Here is a 21,863-nt window from a genome sequence, read left to right on the forward strand (position 1 = left end):
ATTACTAAGTAAGCAGGTTAATCCGTCGTCATGGCAAGACTCATGACACCACGTTTCAACACATAAGGTTACCGAATAAAAAAAATGGCATTGATCAAACTACAGCGGAATTCTTACTGCGAATTAAGCGTAATTGATAATAGCTTTTTAGCGTCAATGAAAATCTAGACAGTTGAAAGGAGACTATGTTATTTCTTATAAATAATAATCATATTGGTAGGGTTCTCGGTATTGAAGATTGGACAACATCGCAGAATTTTTACATCTTGCTGCGGGTTCGAACACGCTGTGATAACCCGCCTGACCGCTTCATTCATCTGCTGAACCTGAACTTGTCACAATTAGCTGCTGGTATCAAACTATATTCTGGCTTTGAAATTTCAACACTCAGCCATTATGCTGTCAAGAGCCTCACACTTACAAAAATAAAATGGAAGCAAACTTCCCACAAATATTGAATAAGAAAATATTCAAAATTAAATATGCCGTGAAATGTGTACCTTTTCTTTTACATATGAAAGGCGACCATTTTCTATGTCTCCGATTCTCATTAAAATTATTATTAACAAAGTTACTATTACTGAACCGAAGAAACAGCTTGTACGATCTGCTCATGTGGCCGACGACAATTTTATGATAGATTGAATTTTGTAAACCTGGTCAGCGAATTCCTGAGAGATTTAAAAATTTTGTACTAGTACGGTATCTATGTTACCATCATTTATTTTATTTGGGAGTTTTTATTGACGTTATTTGTACCATGGTTGGATGATTTGTTAAATGTAAAAAGTGAATTATTAGTTCCGTTAAACTATGGGTAGTGCGCCATGTCAAAATAAAATTAGTTTTTTTTTGTGATTGTGTCATTGCATGGTTACTGTATTAAGTAAAAAATAAATGTGTCTGAGTTCAGAAATGTTTTTAATTAAGTAAAATACGTATTCTAATCAAATGCTCAGCAGTCATTTATCTATACGATGAGGCAACTTCTAAATCCAATTACGTATTCCAATGACAGTGATAATTTCATTAGTTTTTCCACCATTGACCAGCTAAAGGAATCAATTTATATGTACATTTTTTTTAAAGTTCAACGCCATGCTTACCAGCTCAATAAAAGATTGCTCGTTTTTTTTAAATATTTTAATTATGCAGTTGTAATTTTGAAACAACCTTCCCCTTGATTATAAACTTAAATAAAAAGATTTTACGCGCTAATTTCCAATTCTGCTACTCAGAAAAAATCCCTTCAAACTACTTAACAGCATTCGAACTGATTAGTGAACCGGTTACGGCAGAAGAAGCGGCATTGTTGGCCGGCAGATCCTGGAAACTGGCCGGCAGATCCTGGAAACTGGCCAGCAGATCCTGGAAACTGGCCGGTAGATCCTGGAAACTGGCCGGTAGATCCTGGAAACTGGCCAGCAGATCCTGGAAACTGGCCGGTAGATCCTGGAAACTGGCCGGTAGATCCTGGAAACTGGCCGGCAGATCCTGGAAACTGGCCGGTAGATCCTGGAAACTGGCCGGCAGATCCTGGAAACTGGCCGGTAGATCCTGGGAATTGGCCTGCTGATCCGGGAAATTGGCCTGCAGATCCGGGAAATTGTCCTGCCGATCCTGGAAATTGGCCTGCTGATCCGAACTGTCCAGCTGATCCAGGGAACTGGCCTGCTGATCCAGGTAGCTGACCGGGTCTTCCAGGCCTTCCGGGCCGGTTACCTTGCCCAGCAAATCCAGGAAATGAAGGCTGTCCTTGGAACTGAGACCCCCCAACTCCGGGAAATTGCGAGCCGGTTCCTGGTTGTAGACCTCCCGTAGTGAACTGACCTCCTCCTGTACCCGGACTCTGTGGTCGAGATGGAAATTGTGATTGGCCTCCACCGGCAACTGGAATTTGAGGCCGAGACGAGCTTGTTCCACTAGGTGGGAGTCCACCACCGGGCTGACCGCCAAACTGCTGAAACAGCTGCTGTAGTTGCTGGAAAAACGAACAAATACTAGCGTTAAATCCATATATTTTCGACATGTTTCCAGATAGAATGATGCATTACACGCGAAGAATAAGTTTGATGCAACCTATAGTCTATTTCATCATAATTGAGATAGACATTATTTCCCAAGACTCCTTCAGCACCCGAATCTTACAACAATTTAATTCGGAGGATAGTTATACTAGAATATTTTTTTTTCTATTTTATTGCGATAAAATATCGATTTGAACTATTGGAAAGCATATACAAATTCTTAATTAAAGATGAATAGAGACTTGCAGTACAACGTGTCAGGCTAAAGTACTGGACTATTTACAATCAAAACTATACAGGTATATACAGGTAAGGACTGATCACATTTGTAAAGAAAAAACTGAAGTGCCTGAAGACCATCCAATCTTCACCTGCACCCATGATTGACGCGATTATTCCAGCAGCAATTGATATTGCCTGCTAGACACATGAAAAACAATGTTCTTCATGTAAAATTAGTTTCCTGAGAAAAACGATTCCAAGAGAAAAGTGATTTTTATGTTTCGGATGAAGAATACTAATCCTATTTATTAAGGATCGAATTATTCAATAACTGTTCGCGTAATAATATAAATCCAGAACAGATTATTTGCAGAAACATAGATATCAACAAGCACTAGGAAATTTTAAGGAGTTTCAACCGCCACACAGCAATGCATTATCAACAACATGGTTCGTACTGGCGAGTGACCGAATTCCTGCAGAAGAATTTGCAGCCACTTTGACCTGCTGCATCGCCTAGACCCGAATTTCCGAAACCCTGGTTTCCTGGTATTCCTCCAAAACCTTGATTTCCAAATCCTCCTCCAAAACCTTGGTTGACCGGTCGTCCTTGATTCCCTGGTCGATTCGGTCGACCGCCAAACTGCCCACCAGGGAAGCTCCCTTGATTGAACCCTTGAGTGCCTTGTTGGCCAAACCCAGCTGATCCAAAACCCTGATTCAAGTTTCCTGTTTGTCCAGGTACTCCTTGCTGGTTCTGGAAACCGCCTCCTTGCCCAAAGCCTGGATTTCCGAACTGTCCGCCTGGCGTGGCGGGTTGAATTCCTCCTTGTCCTGCTCCAGTTCCTTGCCCCTGCACTACTTGCTGGAAAATCTGCTGCAGTTGCTGCAAAAAGGATATTTCCTGTCACAGTCCATACGCGCACTCCTTTTCTTCTGTCAACTCTATTTCTGTCAGGAATGTGATAACAGAAGATGGTCCGGGAAACTTTACTATCATAAGAAACGAAGAAAGAATTGTAATATATATGATCCTAGCCTAATCCAATAAATTGCAATAGAGTTTTCTTATGAATTAAAATGGTTAAACATCTATTTTGGTAAACAAGCTTTCTCCATAGCTTATTAGCCAAGTAGTGACTATTAGACTATAAATTTCTAATCTAGTTGAAAAGCTATCGATTCGCAATTTCGGTGGCTGCTCAGCTTTGTAGAATATATTTTATTGCACCAACAGACACTGAATGCCTGTGCCTTGAACTCAATATATTTGAACTCGCTGATCTTCGAGCGTTTTAGATCTAATGCGTTGTTAAAAGTACGTATGTGAATTTCGCAGCAGGCATCCTATTCGATGACTAGCCAGTTGTTAGTTAGTTTAGTGGCCACATGTTTACCAGCGCTTCAGCTATTTAGCTATCTCGCACCGAAATTCATGTTAAACATCACCAAAGAGGTGGAAGGTCTCAATTATCAAAAATTTCTCAAATCAAAAATAGGTCATCACCCACAAGGGGTGGAAGGTCTCAGATGTCCAGCCCGCTGAAACTGGCTCGAAAGAAGCAGCGTTAGCATCTCAAAGAGACGAAGTGACAAGGAGGGACAGGTGAAAAGTAACAAAAACTAAGACATTCGAACAAGAGGTCGCTTACACGGGACGTCGGTCGCCCGCACGAGAGAGACAGAGAAGGGAAATGTAAGGAATCCTACCTACATAATAACTTAACCCCACAACTGAGACCTACAGTCAGACACCGCAGACTCAGCGGTGGGGCGCTCAGGAACAATCCCCCTAGGAACGCGAAATCCCACAGGACTTCTGACGCGCACAGACACGCGTCAGAAGTCCCCTCTGAGGGGCGATGACTAGCCAAATAAAGGTTTATTCCTAAAAATAGCTTCCACCAACTCCTATGCAATCTTAGTTTAAATAAAATTTCTATCTATGAACCACTATAGATTATTCTACCAACTTACAACTTTTATCACACTAATACTTTAAAAAATTGTGTTTAATTGTTAGGACAAACCTCGATGGACGGCTGCTGTGGGGCGGCGGAGGAGGCCATCACCCCCAGCAGGAGCAAGATGGCGGAGGCAGTCACGGCCATGGCGTTACTTCTTGATGCTGTGAATGAAATTATGTATAAACAAAAGCTCTCAGTTACAATGGAATCTATTAACTTCGATTAATTAATTAAAATGTATTAAATTACATCGTAGTAACACGTGATACTATCATAAACTATCTAATAACCGCGGGAAACAGTTTCGAGGCAAACTTGAGCATTCACTAGTCACAAAAATCTCATAATAATTATAACGATAAAACTCAATTATTCAAAGTCACAATAGACAAGAAATTAAATAGTAGATTTAAGACACAGTAAAATATTATAAAAACATGCTAAAGCATATAGTAAACGACATAAGTTTCTTTTGTGATGGGGAAACTAAGTCGTAATTTACTAAACCGTAAAAATGGCACACTAGGAGCGCAGCTGTATCCTTTAAAAAAATATATTTTCTACACACTGCATAATTAACTTGAAGCCCATATGGAAAAGGCTCAAGGCATGAAGTAGGTATAAAGGTATGAATTATGTATGAAGATCTGAAGTAGGTTTGGAGATATGTAGTAACTATGAAGGCATGAAGCAGGTATGAAGTAGGTATGAAGGTATGTAGTAAGTATAATCCTGGTGGTCACCAAGCATTAGGGCTACTGCAGTCTGTCTCCGGATGTCCAGTACTAACTGCGCCAACCATGGCTTGACCTCGAGATCTTTTTAGTGGATTTTTTTATATCATAAAACAGAAGCAAAATCGCGATGGAACAAGTTTGGAAGCACAGTATTCTGAGCGGCAATTCAACCTCTGTAAATGATTTGAATATAAATAAAGAGATAAAGCGTGGTCTCATCACGCTGGTGTAGGAGCGATTACGTGGCAAAAAGCTTTGCGCAAATTCAGCAAGTTCCAACGCTGGATCACACATTGTATGAAACAAATTTACGCGAAAACAAATAATAATAATAATAATAATAATAATTAAAGTTACGTAAGCAATTGTATTAACTGCAAGTTAGAGTCTGAAACTGTAGGGTTGAGATGATGTGTATTATTTGGGTAATAAGAGAACGTTCATTGTTATTCGACTCGGAATGAGTAACATTAAGTAACGAGTTTTCCCGATTGATGTCAAGGTTAAACGATATCCATAATTCTGGTTATATGAAGCATGCAGTTGACGGTGGCAGTTCTGATTGAAAACGTAGTTTCGAGCAAGAAGTCAAGTACTACTCAAGTTTAGTAGAAACTTGCATGTAGTGCGCGTGAAAACATACCCGTAAATCGGGGTGACTTGGACCATTTTTAGCGCTCAACTTTTTGTGATACAAATAGCCACATAGAAAATTTATAAAATATATCGCTTTATTGGATTTGTAGGTTATTTGCAGACATAGATATAAAGAAGCACGAGACATGGTACTTCCAGGGCCAGCAACACAATTTTTTTAAAGGTAGGAACTTTTTTAGAAAAGGTTTTATTTTTTTAAGGGTTAAAACGGTCCAAGTTTTACTGTACGTCAAGATCATCGTTCAACTTACTATCATGCTGCGGAATTTTGACAATACCATCCGCGATTGGCATAAGGAACAACGCTGTCACTATCATATTTCGAGGCGAGGATACGGACGAGCAGCAGTATAGTGATAAGTGTCAAACTGAACTGGTTTTTCTGGCCCGTTTTGGTGAAGCCAAACCGGATATTTTAATTTCTTATTGTGCGTCTTCCATCAGAGGCGCTCGAGGGCATCGGCATCGCCCGCTCTTTTTCTGGCCTTGTATATTAGCGTGCACCGCTGCTTCTGGTCGAAAATACCCGATTGTATTCTCTGAAATTCTGTCGTTCGTCGTAAATCGGGCAATGGAATCGTAATTACAGGTTTCACGACAGGAAGTGGTACATCGTTTATAATGTTTTACGCATGAGTGGAGTACGTATGATGTGGAGACGATTATTATTTTTCACATGTATTTATAAATACGATTATTCTGATGAGGATTATTATTGAATCACCATGTGTGGTACCAATTATAATCATATCATAACTATTTATCATATTGCGGTTATTTAAATTTATTATTTTCAATATGGAGACTACCGAATGAAGAATCGTGGCTCTATGACACTTTGAAAAGACAAAGACTAACGACATGATCAGACCTAATCTCCAGGCTATGATAAATTTGAAAGGCTCTTTAAAGAGTATACATATTGCTGCATGCACTTAGTCCATGTTTATACTCATGGACAAAAAATACACAAATAAATAACAACGAACTTGACAATTTTGAATTTAAATGTTGAATAAACAGCCCAGTATTCAAAGAAAATATTTTGTACCTCTTACCAAAGACTAGCGGAAACCAGAAATTTTCGGTGACAAACGCGAAGCGAGTCCGAGATGTTTTATTTCTCTCAGACATTTATCCTACCCTAAGCGGACGTGAGAGGACAAATAAGCTCAGGTCGGAAACTATGCAACAAAACATCCTGCACGTGATCCTGTAGTGAACTCAATTCAAGATGTAGGGCTATATACTTGACCCTCTATAAACCTAAATAATTTGCTTATCAGGAAAAAAAAAACACGAAAAGAAGAGTTTTTTTTATAAAATTTTGCAGTAAGGAGTTCAGTGCAGACGAGCTATTTGATTAGAAAAGTAATGAAATTAAATACTGCATGCAGTAGTAATTTCAAATTTTTATTATCACTCTTTCACACCCGGTAGAACATTAGGTCATAACATTTCCACATCAATGCATCCGGTATTCTGATTAATTTGAATTTTTCATCAATGAATTCAATTACGTGCCCAGAATCGTCGCATCCGACGGGTTGCGCAATATAAAAAATTTATGATGCCCCGCTCTCACTATAACCCTGAATTTTATCATGCGAAATCAGCATTATGTGGTTGAATTATTCAAGAACGCCTAAAACTGAACAAAAAGTAAATAACACTCACAAAATTTACGAGGAATGAATTGTCGATAACCACAGCAGACGACGCTCTCAGCTTGACTGATCGGTGAACCACAAGACGGCCGTGGGCAACGCAGAATTCCGCAGCCAAGGTTTTCATATGAAGTAAAGGACCTTTGGATACACCTATACTAAAATATTTATATACTGAGAAAGACTTCAGCAAAAATGACAATTGAATGGAAGTATAGATTTTAAAAGCAATATATTTAGTAACTTGACCGCATTGCCATGAATTGAAACGCTCAATACAAAAGAAAGACCGCTAAAAAAAAAAAAACACTGACAAATTGTGCATCGGCCGGCAATCTGTGGCATAGTACAGCCACTAAATTTGACAAACCAGTCCTCCGCCAACAAGTTGTTGATCTAATGGCCCAGCAACGTCCCAGGATTTTACACCAAAAAGATTGGCGTTACTACGTCCTAAAAACTATTTCCTACACCACCAGGCAATACGCCTGCGGTCAAATGACCCAATAAGTGTAGGAATTTAATTGTACGACTGGATGGAAACACAACCCAGATATTCTGTTAGCTAAACGTAAAACATCTAAACATTCATTTTTTCTAACAAATAAGTACCTCGAATAACTAAATTGTTTTCCGATATTGCAGGCGGGTATTATGCATCTCGGGTGAACTTAGAAGCTAGGTCACAGTGCGTTGTAGAATAGAATAGAAGTGTCGGCGTTGAAGAAATAGGCCCATGGCCTGTTGCCGATTCTTGAACTTTTCGTGACTTGATTCACAAGGGATCCGGCCTTTGGAACCCGATCTTTCTATAGCTGACAGTTGTAGGCTAGGCATCATTCGAGCGCAAGTTGAAAAGCAAATCGAGGTAAGAGTCGGTGAGTACACTTCCACACCCTGGGATACACGCTTGTATAGTTGGTGTGTCGTATGACTGCTCGCATATGTAACGATGGTTATTCTCGATTATAGACGGCTGAATCAATCCACAGCTTATTAGCACATTTTCTCATTAATGGAAAAAAGACGCTATTATGCTCGTCTTGTCCGCCCGTCACGGACGGACGGACGTGAGAAAATGAGCTCTCAGTCACTCACTTCAGCGGGTACTGATCTAATTTTTGATAATACTGTGGATAACAGGTGTGGCCCTCAGGGCTGCTTGGTGTTGATAATCAGGGTTCAAAGGCAGCGCTCATCACTCAAGTAGCACTTCAATAAACCGTTCATTACGATCAAATTATGAAATACAGTATTCGAGAGACATCCGTTTCAGCAGCATTTTTCTTCTATGATATACTACTGCTGTAAACGGACGACTGCTGAAGATATTATAATGCGAACGTTATTCACTATTCATTTAATTATGCTCGGTATATTTCGCGTGAGATGAAGGATTTCCAACAAAACGAACATTTTAGGACTCCAAGTCGAATAATCTATTGAGAAACAAAGCAATACGGGGAAAATTAACTCAGGAAAATAACCCAACAAAAAAATTATAAAGACAAAAATATATATTTCGGGCGTAAAATGCAATTATTCGAAAGGTTTTAATCAAAGTTTTTAACATTTCGTTTAACAGTACGAACACAAGAAACCACGATAGAATAATTAATATGTATAACAGGCTCTAGAGAATACACAAGCTGAGCTTTTTAACAAGACATTCGGCCAACGTTGTGTGCACCGCCGTAAATACCAGCAGAAAATAATCCATGGTACTTGTTGTCAATTACAGGAGAGATGGTCAGAAACATCAAAGGACTTATTACTTCCCAAACACTCTGTAACAATTGTGGATTTAATACTTAACGAAGGTAAACATATCAACATAAATAAAGGGAGAATAAGCATCGAAATAATTCTTGAATTAATAGAATAGAATTTCGAATAGAATAGAAGGCTAGAAGGCTGCAGTACCAAGCAAGATATTGTTAGTTTTCATTTGTATGATAACACTGCCTCATTAGAGTATTTAGTCAACATAGTGACGAAAACATATTCAGCTGTTATAATACCACAAACGGCTACAACGAAAACGACTTTCTGTTCAATATAAGCCACAGTACACCGGACAAATCAGAAAGATAATAAAGGTAAAAGATTACTTAAATAGGTAGAGCATTCCTAAGAAAATATATCTTCTATACTGTGAGGCGCAAAACTTTCTATCATGATATATACCGGTACTGTCTAGAAGTTTTTAAAAGTAGGCTTCTCTTTTTCTTTGTTCATGAGGCTCATGGCAGCAGTGGCGCAGTCTTCGCTCTGCAGCAGCGCCATGTTCAGCAGTTGCTGGAGGGAATGAAATAAAATATTTTGTCACATGTGAACTGGAATGAATGCATTTTTGAGCTCATCAAGCTACACCACGCAGCAAAGATATTAAAATCTCAAAACGGAAGCTTTAACCCGAATCTTAGATCAAACCTCAGCTACACTTTAGAGTAACATTAGTAACACAGACCATCTTAAAATCTAGCATAGAATGAAATCTGTTACCTCAACGGAAACAGGCACATAAAAATTCGTTCCACTCACCATGAACTTGAGTCCCTCCTCGACCGTGTGATCCCTGGCATGCACCAGGCCGAGCTTGGTGGCCTGAACAGCAACGGGGCTGTGGCTGGCGATGATCTTGGCGGTGGCGATGGCGGTGGCCATGAGCGTGTCGTGGCAGGGCAGCAGACGCGACACCAGGCCGCACGAGAGCGCCTCCTGGGCAGGCAGCTTTCGACATGTCAAGCACAGGTCGTACACCAAGCTCTGGCTGCCAATGATTTTTGGTAAACGCTGAAGTGTGCCCACGTCAGCTGCAAGGCCTGATGAAGTGGCAAGTGGCTTGTGAACATTGATGGAGTGAAAGATCACAAAAAATTGCATAAAACAGTTAAAAAATGAAATCAAAGATCCAACAATTGTTATACTCCACTAAATAAATTCAGATGAATTCGTTGTTAAATTTACTCGTTACACAGATTATCATAAAAACTTGAAAAAGACAAACATGGAAACTCCATAAAAAAACAATTAAAATTATACTTAGCCATGAGCTCTCACCTACTTCAACTTCCTTAACCTGGAACCAGGCACCGGTAGAGCAATAGCGGATGTCAGTTGCAGCCAGCATATCAACACCAGCACCAACGCACAGGCCGCTCACAGCACACACGATTGGCTTCCGACACTGTATAGTATACAGAATTATATGCATTGAAGATACGAATGTGATAACAAATTTGTCATGTACGGTATTCATACAGTACATAATTATTCAGATTGAATTAAAAATTTCACAATAAATTCACACCAATTTCACATCTCCACTGTACATTGTTCCAAGGAAAACATTATATCAATTCTGTAGAGTGCAAACTAGAAAAGTAAAATTATGATGAGTTTGAGACTCATAAATCCCTCCAACTACCTTCTCCATTGCTGTGAATGAGTCTTGGAAGGTAGCAATTGTTTTCTTGAGAGCAAAGCACTTCCTGGCGATATCTCCATCCCCCATTGTAATTTGACCCATCTCTACCAGCTCAGACAAATCAATACCTGATGATAGATAGTTTTAATTAGGCAAGACTTCCATGCAATGTTATGTGTAATTCAATACAACATCATTGCAAAGAACATTCATCGGTGTGAAAAAAGAGCCAACTTATTTTGCATTTCATTAAAAACATTGAATTGTATAAAATATTATTTATTCATCATACAAGGATGGGTACAAGTAGAAAGCATAATACAATTAGCACATTTTTCCAAAATAATCAGTTTGTTGATAAAAATGTTATAATTCCATATCTAAAAAAACTGTTCACACATAACAATTTATACTAACAAAAAACTTTGATGTTGCAGTTCAATGAAACATCGAGACCAACCTGATGTGAAAAAATTTTCATGCCCACACAAAACCACACTTCGACATTCTGGATCAGAGTCGAGCTTTGAAAACACATCTTGTATTTCATGCCACATGGTTTTGTCCATAGCATTATATTTCTTGGGTCTGGAGAGTTGAACTTTTGCTACATAATCTGCAGCAGCATCAACTTTGATACTTTCGTAATTGCCATATGGTAGTGAAGAGAAGTTTCTCCTTGTATTGTTGCTTGGGAAAGCCACAGCAAGGGTTTTATTTGCCACTCCTCCTGGAATAAAATCATGAAATTATATATTTTTGTATTTAAATCTGTTCTTTCTCAAGATAATTATTTGTTAATCATAATAGATAATTTTATTCAGGGCATATTCATGAAAATAACTTTAAAATAAGTATGGTAGTCTATTACATGAGACATTGTGAAAAAAATTTTTGTTACAAAAAAATATACAATACAGTAACATATGATATTATTATACAATTTACATTATATGAAACTACACATCCTGAAGCAGGTATAGCTTGTATAATATAAAATGTTATGAATTGTATTGCATCAAATTCTTGCAACATACTAATATCTGATTACAAAAGCTCCTCTTGAATTCAGATGGACAGTTATCATAGTCATAGTTGAAGAACATTTGTGACGATATTTTTTCCATTCAATTTAAAAAGCCTACTCTATTGGTACACAAATCCAGGCATTTGGATCATTAAATATACATATAAATCATCATCAGTGTAAGACTGAATGGAATCGTGATGCATTTAAACAATTGAATAGAAAGTTGTATTGACAACCTACCTCAGATTATGAAGTAGAATCGTTTCAAATTGTTTTCTTTTTATTGAATCTGCCTCAAATAGCCAATCAATTAATTTTAGTTTTCTCGCTTAAATTTGTGCAAGCACACAATTAGGTGAAGACTTACCATGATTCAGAAATATTTTTGATTTGCAGAATACTCTTGCACATGTTAACCCACACAACATAGTTATGATGTTGCAATTAAAGAATTCTGAAATAAGATAATAACAATCAAATTAACAAAGAGAAGCAATTTTTTGCAATTTTTTGTATCAAAAAGGAACAACAATCAAAACTTTCTTAAATTGCTATTCAAATTCCATCTATAAGAAATATACTATTTACATAGTGGCCAAGGAGAATATTTTTTATTGCCCTTCATTCATTTTTGAGTCCTGCAAGTAGATTAGTAAGTATCTTGGATGCCAGCATTATCATACATAAGAAATTGATTAAAACATTTTGTAGATGAGGTAATTAAAAATGAACTTATACTTAGGAATCTTTGGTTTTACACACATATAATTTTTATTAAAAAAAGGTGAGTAGAAAATAGTGATGATACATGTCAATAATTAGCTTTGTATTTTGTTCATGTACTCAGAGCTCCCGAGTCAAATCAGTTGATTCTTTACCATTTTGTAGTCTTCAGCAGACAGCAGCTACTCTGCTGGCACCGCTATTACTGAGCATCTGAGCCAACACTCAGGCAGGAGCACAGCCATGCACCACCAATTTTGTGCATGAATCAGCCCTGAATGGAGTGCCTGGCATATTTCTGTAAGGTCACAAATGCGGGCTTATTTCCAAAAGCCACCAATGCAGACTTAGCCTGCCATCAGTAACCAGCCCATTACAGTACCGGTATCTTGTTTCAAATATTAAAAGCTCTACACCACCATATACAAGAGAGAATAGCCTAGAATGTAATGATTGTCTACTATTGAACCTGATGGTCATAGTGACAAGCTGTAGACTTTTCAGAATCAGTTCATTTTTAATCCCCAATCTACTCAACAGTTAACATTTTAATCAATTTCTTATGTTTGATAATGTTGGTATCCTTGATACTTACTGGTCTACTTATAGGACTCAATCATGATCTTGAGGACGGGCATAGTAGAAAAGCAGGGAGGTTTTAGACTCTCTCAAGTTTAATTTTGAGACCTATAAGAAGACCAGTTAAGTATCATGTATACCAGCATCATCATATAAAAGATATTGATTTAAATCTTGAAGAAATAAGAAAATTCAAAATTAACCAATTCTAAAAAACCTGGTTACATAGTTGCCATTGGCCACTATGAGGAAGAGCACCAAAAAATGTTCTCCTTTGGCACTATGCTGTTGGCATAATCTACAAGAGAGAACTGTTTTATACATGGCAGGGCTAATATTGGTAGCAAGTATTTGCAGTAGTAAGTTTTTGCACTCCAAATATTGTGATGATTTATTCCTCAGATCATGCAAGTAGCTGATGCTATTGCATCTTTTGCACTTCAGATTGTTAATTTGCTGCCAAGGATTATCAGTAGAGCTGCTGCAGCCGTAGTGTGCACCATGGCCAACAGGAGAATTGTTGTCAATCTTCATAGAGTTCTTTCTGAAATTTTATAAGTAGACTGCTAGGTATCATGGACACCAACATTATTATAGTTAAATATTGAAATAGATGATTATTTATTAAAAAATGAACTGGTTTCTGAAAAATCTGCTTTTTTTCCCACCCTGTATAATAATCCTGCTTGGAGCAAGCATTTCTAATGTTGCAAAGTACCAACTAGTATGTCTTGTCTCAAGTTCTTAATGAAAATGATTCTAAGGTCAAGAGGTGTTCAGACAATTTTAAACTGTTCTTATAGATATTCCAAAAGCATAGTGATAAACCAGAGCCCAGAGGTTTTTCTGAATCGGTTCATTTATATTTTCCTCACCTACTCAAGATTTCAACCAATTTCTTAGAATCTTATGTATGATAATGCTGGTATCCATGATACTTTACTGGTCTACTAATATGACTCAAAAATGAATTTGAGAGTGGGTCTAAAAAACTGCTTTGCAAAAGGCAAAAGTACAATCTACTGTGGAATGTACATAATGATTAACATTATAACAAAAACTAATTGAGAAAGGAGTGTTTTGAAACTTAAATGAGACCAAATTAGGTCTCTCACCCAGAGTCTATGATCCACAGATATTTTCACCTCCACAGCATTTCAGCAAGAGTAGCAACTATTTGCCACCAACTATTTCATCAAGCATCTCCTCAAACTCAACATTACCATTAAGTTCCATATTCCACCACATGCAAAAGTTTGTCAATGGCTCCAACAACGCACCAGCAGTTGCAGATGCAATAATATACGTTTAAAAACTACTTTTTAAAGACAACACTTCCAAAGAATCCAGTATCTCCAATCTTACAGATGTACAATGAATTTCTCATCTAATTTTCAAAAATTAAAAAAATTACCTTTTCAATTTTTTAAATATATATAAGGATAAGTAGAAGTGTATTAAATTTTGATTACAAGATTTGTAGCAGACAGACAGACAGACAAGAAGTGAAGTTAAAGAGAAGTGTTGTAAAAATACAATTTACCGCATACTTTCCTCATGTATAAGCTTTCAGCAAGGCAAAACTGAGAGTGTGAAATTTTGCAATGCATACTCGCAGTTGCAGCTAATGCTAGCTCTGTGTATAATTGCCTTAACTCGCACCACTAAAGTGTAATAGACAAAATGGATTGTTCTTCTTCGTCTTTTCAGGATGTCCACGCTGGGTGAACTTGAAGCCACAGGACAACCACAAGGATGACCATTGGTCCTGAAAGCTTGTGCAGTTTTGGACCTCTCGGCATTAGTCAGACCACTTTATTCTTGCTTATAAAAGGTCAGTGGACGTGATGGTTGGGCATGACAGGGTGTAAGAGAAAAGTTACACATAACATGAAAAAATATTAGAAATCAAGGGCCATTGCTCATAGAACTCAGCATAATACTTGATAGTTAAATTAGGTACCGTAAAATGGGGTTACTTTGACCAGCGGGGTAACTTTGACCACTTTTCGTTTTTTTTAACAAAAACCCTCAAAACTCAAAAACGATTTGACATAGAAAAATTTTGTCAATGGCCATCAAAGGCCAAATACTGAGGCTACGTAACACAATAGAAAGATTTTAAAAGTTTGCATATCTAATAGGTTAAAAAATTAATAATGTGACCCACGAAAAAGAGCTATTATTTAAAGCCTGTCGGAGTATCCCCTCAAATTTTTTTATTTTTTGGTAAAATAACTCCNCTTAATTTAATAGCAACTACAGTTAACTCACATGACAACAATAAATGGATCGATTAAAATAGCTGCTACCATACAGCTTAAGCTCTGTCTCTTATACACATGGACGGACTCCTAACATAGAAAAAACCTAGCCGATCAACGAAAACCTCGCAGGTTAGGTCCAGTTAGGAACAGGTTCCATTAAAAATTTCCGATGCCGACCGCCAAAAACGGATTTCAGATTCGTAATCTACACCCCAAAAAACATATAATTAAAAAAAAAACACCCTTTTTTTTGGATGTACTTAATCTGCAATAATACCCAAGATTGCTGCCATATATACTGCTCACTTTTATCAAACTACATAATTTTCCTTAATAAATTACCATCATAATTATGGACAAAAAGGGAACGCTTAAACGTAAAAATATCACTTTGGAGACTAAGCTTGAATGATGAATTTAACTAAGTAAAATATGATGAATTTTAGTGGAAAAAAAAATTATTATATAACATAGCTATTTTTGAGGATTCATTATAATTATTCCCATATATTCTTAAGTTTGATTAGCGCGGTTTTGCTTAACACGGTAAAACTCGGGGATTTATTAACCGCATTAAATGATTAATCAAGGGATTGCTGTATAGACCTGTATTTTGCACGTTTCAATCTAAGTTTAACTTATCTAGTAAAAAAATGGCATTGTTTCGAAATAAAAAAGTGGTCAAAGTTACCCCATTTTACGGTATATGCTAATATAAAAAATAAATACAATAGAGCAAATAGTTAAAGAAAAAAATTATTTTTTATAGTTTATTCCAAATGTTTATATAGATGGAATATAGGCTAATAAAAATATAACAAATTTACACAGCAAATACAGAAAGGAAATAGTTACAGCAAAAATAAAGTCAAAAGTTTTAATATTGATAGCGAATATTCTAGATATACTTATCCAAACCACAAAACTATGCAGGAATTTTAACCAATACAGTGACTGATAGTGATAGGACTTGGAACACAAAGTTGACACAGTTCAGACTTCACAGTATATGTAAAGGTGAATGCCAATGGAGGAAAAACAACAAAGAAAAATAACAACATTGACAGTTGTCAAGTTATTTAATGATTTGGTACTGGCCCAGGGCTTCAAGAAAAATAATATAGCCTCAGGCCCTCAATATGGAAATGATAGTGAACTAAAATGATGGGATTTTCACTACCGTGCCTAAATTTAAACCTTGGCTGGCCCACAATTTGCCACAAACTTACTCGTACTCCTACCTACAAGGCTACAAGTGACTACAACCTACGTCCTACTCAACAACTGCCTCTTCTCTGTCCTCATAGTGTGACGAGGAGGGAGGGGGAGGTACAGGAAAGCGAGCTGCCAGCCGTATTCTTGACTATGGACGGAACCCTCGCTAAATATACTCGAGGTATATATAGAAGTATAGTCCAAGATCAAGTTGAACATGATTTATAAATGATTTTTTGCCGGTTGACTTTAGGCAATCATGGGCAAAAGACACTAGGAGATGTTCACTCGATGACCGCAGCCGACTCTCTCTCTCTCTTAAAAAAAATGGATCGTTCGAATGCTCAGAAAATGGAATAGCCTTTTAAGCCCCGTCCACACGTTCAAACTTATCGTCTTATCGTCAGTCTTGCATGTCATGCCAGGTTTGAGCGATTTTGACGGAAGACTGAAGAGCGTCCACACGCTCAAACTTTCATTCAGTTTTTAGTGCGTTCGCGGCAATGGAGGAGCTAGTGCTGCTTGCTGCAGTGAGCGCAGTTTGTGCCACCATAATTAGGTTAACACGTTTCCTGCGATGTGACCCACCGGTGGGTCACCACTGTGTTACGTGTACGGCGACGGCCAATATCGATGCTATTCTCCTGTTGCGACGATGGGACCCACCGGTGGGTCACATCGCAACAATGGAAAGAAGACTGGGACCCACCGGTGGGTCACATCGCAGGTGTCGTGCATAGCAGCAAAATAGCCGTCGCAGGAAACGTGTTAAAGCGATGCAAACGTACGCGGTGGTCCCGAAAATTGTTAAAAAAAATAGCTACCACAATGAGAGTTGATAGACAGCATCCCTACCATCACCAGACAGCATTGACGACTTCATTTTGGCACATTCTTTCGATAAAGAGTTTATTTTCTTCGTTACAAACTAACAAAGTATTTGTTTGCTGTATGATCAACTTCTTTACACTTAGCGATCAATTCCGCACACGCACAGGGGCGGACAGGCCAGTGCTCTCTTGTTCTTGTCACTGTAGCTTTTTGATTAAATTTACCATAAACATGCATTGGAAACTACGATATAACTCGATAAACTCACCAAAAGAAATCGTGAAATCAATGTCGGATATCCTGGAATATGAAAAACTAGAGCTAGCGAGGAACAAGGTCACAGCTCTCTTCATCAATATAGACTGAGATGCAGGGGTCTATACTGCGTCCCGACTGAGATAAAGTAGAAGTTTGACCAACTAGTCGGTTGCCCGTCCACACGCTCAAACTTATCGTCAGTCTTGCATGAACCCAAAGGTCTCGCCCGTCCGTCTTTTCCAGGTTTGTCAAACTTCAAGCTCCGCCCACCCGTCATGCAAGACGTCAAACTTTGAGCGTCCACACGCTCCGTCTTGTCGGCCAACTATCATGACATTGACGTGCAAGACTGACGATAAGTTTGAACGTGTGGACGGGGCTTTAGAGACGCGTCAGCCCGAGTGCTGCCCGACGTTAGAGAGCTCGCAATCGAAACGTGTGAATTGTTGTTACAAAGTTTTCCCTAATATTAGTAATCCTTTTTCTTAAGGTACTTACTGTCTCATACTGTGCATGATTCAGGTTATACCTACCTGGCTAGGCTGGCTACCTCAGCCAGGTACAGATACTGGACCTACGGCCTGGCTGGCTTGTGTCAAGTGCTGACTGATTCAAACCCTAAACCGGGCAAGTTGCAACTGCTGTGACTGTCCTTAATATTTTTTGACATTATAATATTCTACCGAAATAAATTAATCAGTTTATTTATAGCTGTCATGGTGGACTTTCTTTTTCCTTGGAGACTAGAAACTAGGTAGATAGTGGTGTAGCCAGTAGGACTGTAGGCCTAAGTGCTGTGAACGTGAAGCAGGTGAAGCAGCTGTGTAGCCAGTGTAGCAGCCTAGCAGGTAGTAAGGTACCTAGTGATTAGGCTAGCGGCTAGCCTTCTTACTTCTTCTTAGTAATGAGTTGAAGTTGAAAACTAGCAAAAATTTTGTTTAAGTAAGTACCTAGTCTATTCAACTAATTCAAGCAGCCTGAAGCAGGGACAGCTGACAGCCTGACAGTGACAGCCTGACAGGCCACTGCCGCCCACCAGCGCTACGCTGCTACCTCAACCTCAAGAGTCACGATTCAAGTCTCAACCTGCTAATGCTAATTAAAAGAGTAGGTTGAAACTATTTTTAGATACCTACTCTAGTTATTGCGTAAATAAAATTAATAGTAAGTGGGCTGATGCTGATTCTCATTCCTGATGATGTGATGCAGATGAAACAGAATTTGCTCTTCTGCAGAAATTGATTATGTAAGGCTCAGAGTCAGAGGCAGGAGTGAGGAGCCCAGGAGGCTCTAGGCTGAGCAATGCATCATTTATGATCAAGTAATTCTAGACTTCTAGTGTAGCCTAGGTCCTAGGGTTGAGGAAAAAAGTTCTCCTAACTCCTAAGAGGCCAAGTCCTGGCAAATAAATTGAATTTACATAATTACATCATTATATTTTTATCAAAATTCATTGTTATACTTCTATTGTTGCTCATCATATGAATAATATGATTATATGATTGATTGATTGTAGTCATACTCATACCTGAGTCTGAGTTTGGCAACTCACTACTGGGCACGGGCAGAATCCAGTATCCACCCCACCCGTAAGGGCCGTAAGGCCCGTAACACGGCGACAGCCGTGAGTTACACAAAAATGCCCAATTCAGTGTTTGCCCATGAATCCAAATAACTTCACTGGTTTCTATAATTCTATGGTCTTTCATGATTAATCTATTTGCAAAAAATAATATTCCTATGCCATTTAATTTTTTTATTTTAAAAGAATTGCCCAAGAAACTCAGTTTGTGGAAGATTGGGCAGATGTTTCCTAAAATCACTGGCAGGAACAATTGTTTGATTTGTTTAACAGAAGATTTAAAGAAATCCCTGGTTAAAAAAGGCCATTTTACTTGTTCAACATGGAAAAAAGTGTACAAAGGCCACAGGAAAATAAGAAAATTATGGTTGGGTGAAATTAGCACAATTTACAGGCATTTTTGTCCAACACACAGGTGGATTCTGCCAATTTTTATACTCTGGCTGTGAACAAAAACTCATTTTCTCAAAATTTTTTGGAAAATTCTGACTGATATTCCAGATTGGGATTGTGAGGACTGTGGTGGATCAGGGTGGAATTCTAGAAATGGAGGTTCACTTATAAAAAAGCTTTCCACCCAAAATGGAATGCTTTCCTTAGATACAGTGCTCTGCCAGGTGACTGACTATAAATGAAAAGGAGGATCAAAAGTGGACAAACTGTTTCAGTTGTATAGTACCTCAGATTTGTTATAAAATTGTTTGAATGTCTCTTGTTTGATAGATATTCTCTATTTTTCTTTTATTTAATGGATTTTTTGAAATTTTTCCAGGCTTTTTGTTTGTAATGATCAAGTTTAAGTTAAGTATTCAGTTAACCAGTACTGTAGTACATATACCATATTTGGGGGCGGGGCTTATGGGCACAACCAATCACAGCTGGAAAGCATCCCCATCAAGCAATCACAGCTTGAAAGCATCCCCAGCAACCAATCACAGCTAGAAAGCAGATAACATTACAACTCCATTAACCAATCACAGTTGAAAAGTGATAGGATATGTATAATGTATATAATAAAATGGACTGGAAGTGGAAAGTTCCTGGACTTTCCAACCTTTCAGGTCCTGCTTTCCAATATGCTATGTGTACTGGTTAATTTAATATCCCTCTAGAATTCCACACTGTGTTGGATTGCTACTAACTATGAGCTAAACAACTAGGTAGCTATTTGGACATATGAGAAATACAGCTTCTGTGAGAACTACAGCTACAGTTTCATGTATAAGAATTGCCCAATGCCTGTAAACACTTAATTTTGGAAACCCCTTAGAAAAACAGAAAATTCACCTGCAATTTTCTCACAGTTGACCCATGAAAAGCCTATTTTCACACACAATTTTGGGAAAAATCTGCCTAAAATTCCAAGCTTGATGTCATGGGTTTATTAAAAATTTATTATTACCTTTCAGGCTGTCAGTAATTCATAGTAGTACCTAGTAGCAAAGAAGAGACTTGTTTTAGATGCTCCCACAAGTTCATTTTTGAGCCCCATAGTGTAAGTAGGCCAGTAGAGTACTATTATGGAGACCTGCATTATCATACAACATACATAAAATATTGGTTCAAATCTTGAGCAAATAATGAAATTAAAAATAAACTATTCTGACATAGTATTCATAACCAAACAAATTTAAACATTGGACCAATATTTCCAAAACTTGGGGGGCTTGGGGGCTATGGGTAGAATTTTGAGAATGATGGTTCATATACTTATCAAGCTTTATTTCTAGTTCAGTTCTAAACTATTGCTTGACTTCTATGAGGAAAGCCTAGGCCCTAGTTACTGGATATTGTGTCAATATTGACATTTTGACAGTCTTAGATCTACAGGCGCTATTAATATAGTACCGTACTACCTATGCTGAATTGTATCTTGAAAAAGTGTTTGCCACCATGCCTTGCACTTGGAGGCTTCTTACATTGAGATTTAAAATTTAAATTGATATTGGATATGTTACTATTTAACCATGAAATATGGATACCCTGAAGCAGGTTTTTAATTATAAGCTGCCACTCAAAACAAGATACAGCCAATCTGGAATATTAGGCAGAAATAAAAAAACGCTGGCAAGAACAATCATTAAATGGGTTCATTTGCTGCTTTACATCTTTCAATGAAAGAAAGGGGGTCTCTTGTAAAAATGAGACCGGGAAACCACAACAACAACAACAATGAAAGACATCAAGAGTACTGGTACTGCTGTCACTCAGCCTTTCAAGCTGTCCACCCAGGACTTGCATTCTACTTTTACCTTGTTCTTTTTATGTTTAGGTGTTTACATAGGAAGACTTATAGGTACCTATTTTAATAGGTAGTTAATTGGCAGAAATGAAAAATTTGCCAAAAGTATACAATTTTGAACCTCACACACTCTATAGGTATATTAGTTTGTGCCACTTGTACATTATCCTAAACTCAGTTCATGGCACAATTTTTGCCAAACACATGCTGTGCCCTGGCAAGACTGGCAGATATTTATTCCAGTCTGACCATGACTCTTTTACTTATGTTGGAATTTGGAACTGTTATCTTTTTCTATGGCAATTAGTTTAAATGTGAGGTATTGGGAGCCAATTCTGGATATCTTGATCACCAGGTTTGTGAAAAGTTGCCATAAGTTAATATTTCATCGACCAGTAATGCATGCTCTGAAACTTCGAAGTCAAATTT

At 37.9% G+C, this 21,863-nt stretch overlaps 2 protein-coding genes across 2 annotated transcripts; both read right to left on the minus strand.

Moving 5' to 3' along the window:
* Nucleotides 1-511: 511 nt before the first annotated feature.
* LOC108679546 (calcium-binding protein P-like) lies at nt 512-7,382 on the minus strand. Its single transcript, XM_018168188.2, has 3 exons — nt 7,288-7,382; nt 4,280-4,377; nt 512-1,981 (listed from the first exon to the last, which is right to left on the minus strand). The coding sequence occupies exons 2-3, from the start codon at nt 4,358-4,360 to the stop codon at nt 1,259-1,261; spliced, it is 804 nt and encodes a 267-aa protein (XP_018023677.1). The 5' UTR covers nt 4,361-4,377; nt 7,288-7,382; the 3' UTR covers nt 512-1,258.
* Nucleotides 7,383-8,776: 1,394 nt separating this feature from the next.
* Nucleotides 8,777-17,691, minus strand: LOC108679550 (delta(3,5)-Delta(2,4)-dienoyl-CoA isomerase, mitochondrial-like). Its single transcript, XM_018168194.2, has 7 exons — nt 17,621-17,691; nt 12,105-12,191; nt 11,168-11,437; nt 10,708-10,835; nt 10,341-10,467; nt 9,822-10,102; nt 8,777-9,575 (listed from the first exon to the last, which is right to left on the minus strand). The coding sequence occupies exons 2-7, from the start codon at nt 12,163-12,165 to the stop codon at nt 9,474-9,476; spliced, it is 969 nt and encodes a 322-aa protein (XP_018023683.1). The 5' UTR covers nt 12,166-12,191; nt 17,621-17,691; the 3' UTR covers nt 8,777-9,473.
* Nucleotides 17,692-21,863: the final 4,172 nt, after the last annotated feature.

Source organism: Hyalella azteca, unplaced genomic scaffold (assembly GCF_000764305.2).
Source record: "Hyalella azteca isolate HAZT.00-mixed unplaced genomic scaffold, Hazt_2.0.2 contig2480, whole genome shotgun sequence".
In the NCBI taxonomy this organism is placed as follows: domain Eukaryota; kingdom Metazoa; phylum Arthropoda; class Malacostraca; order Amphipoda; family Hyalellidae; genus Hyalella; species Hyalella azteca.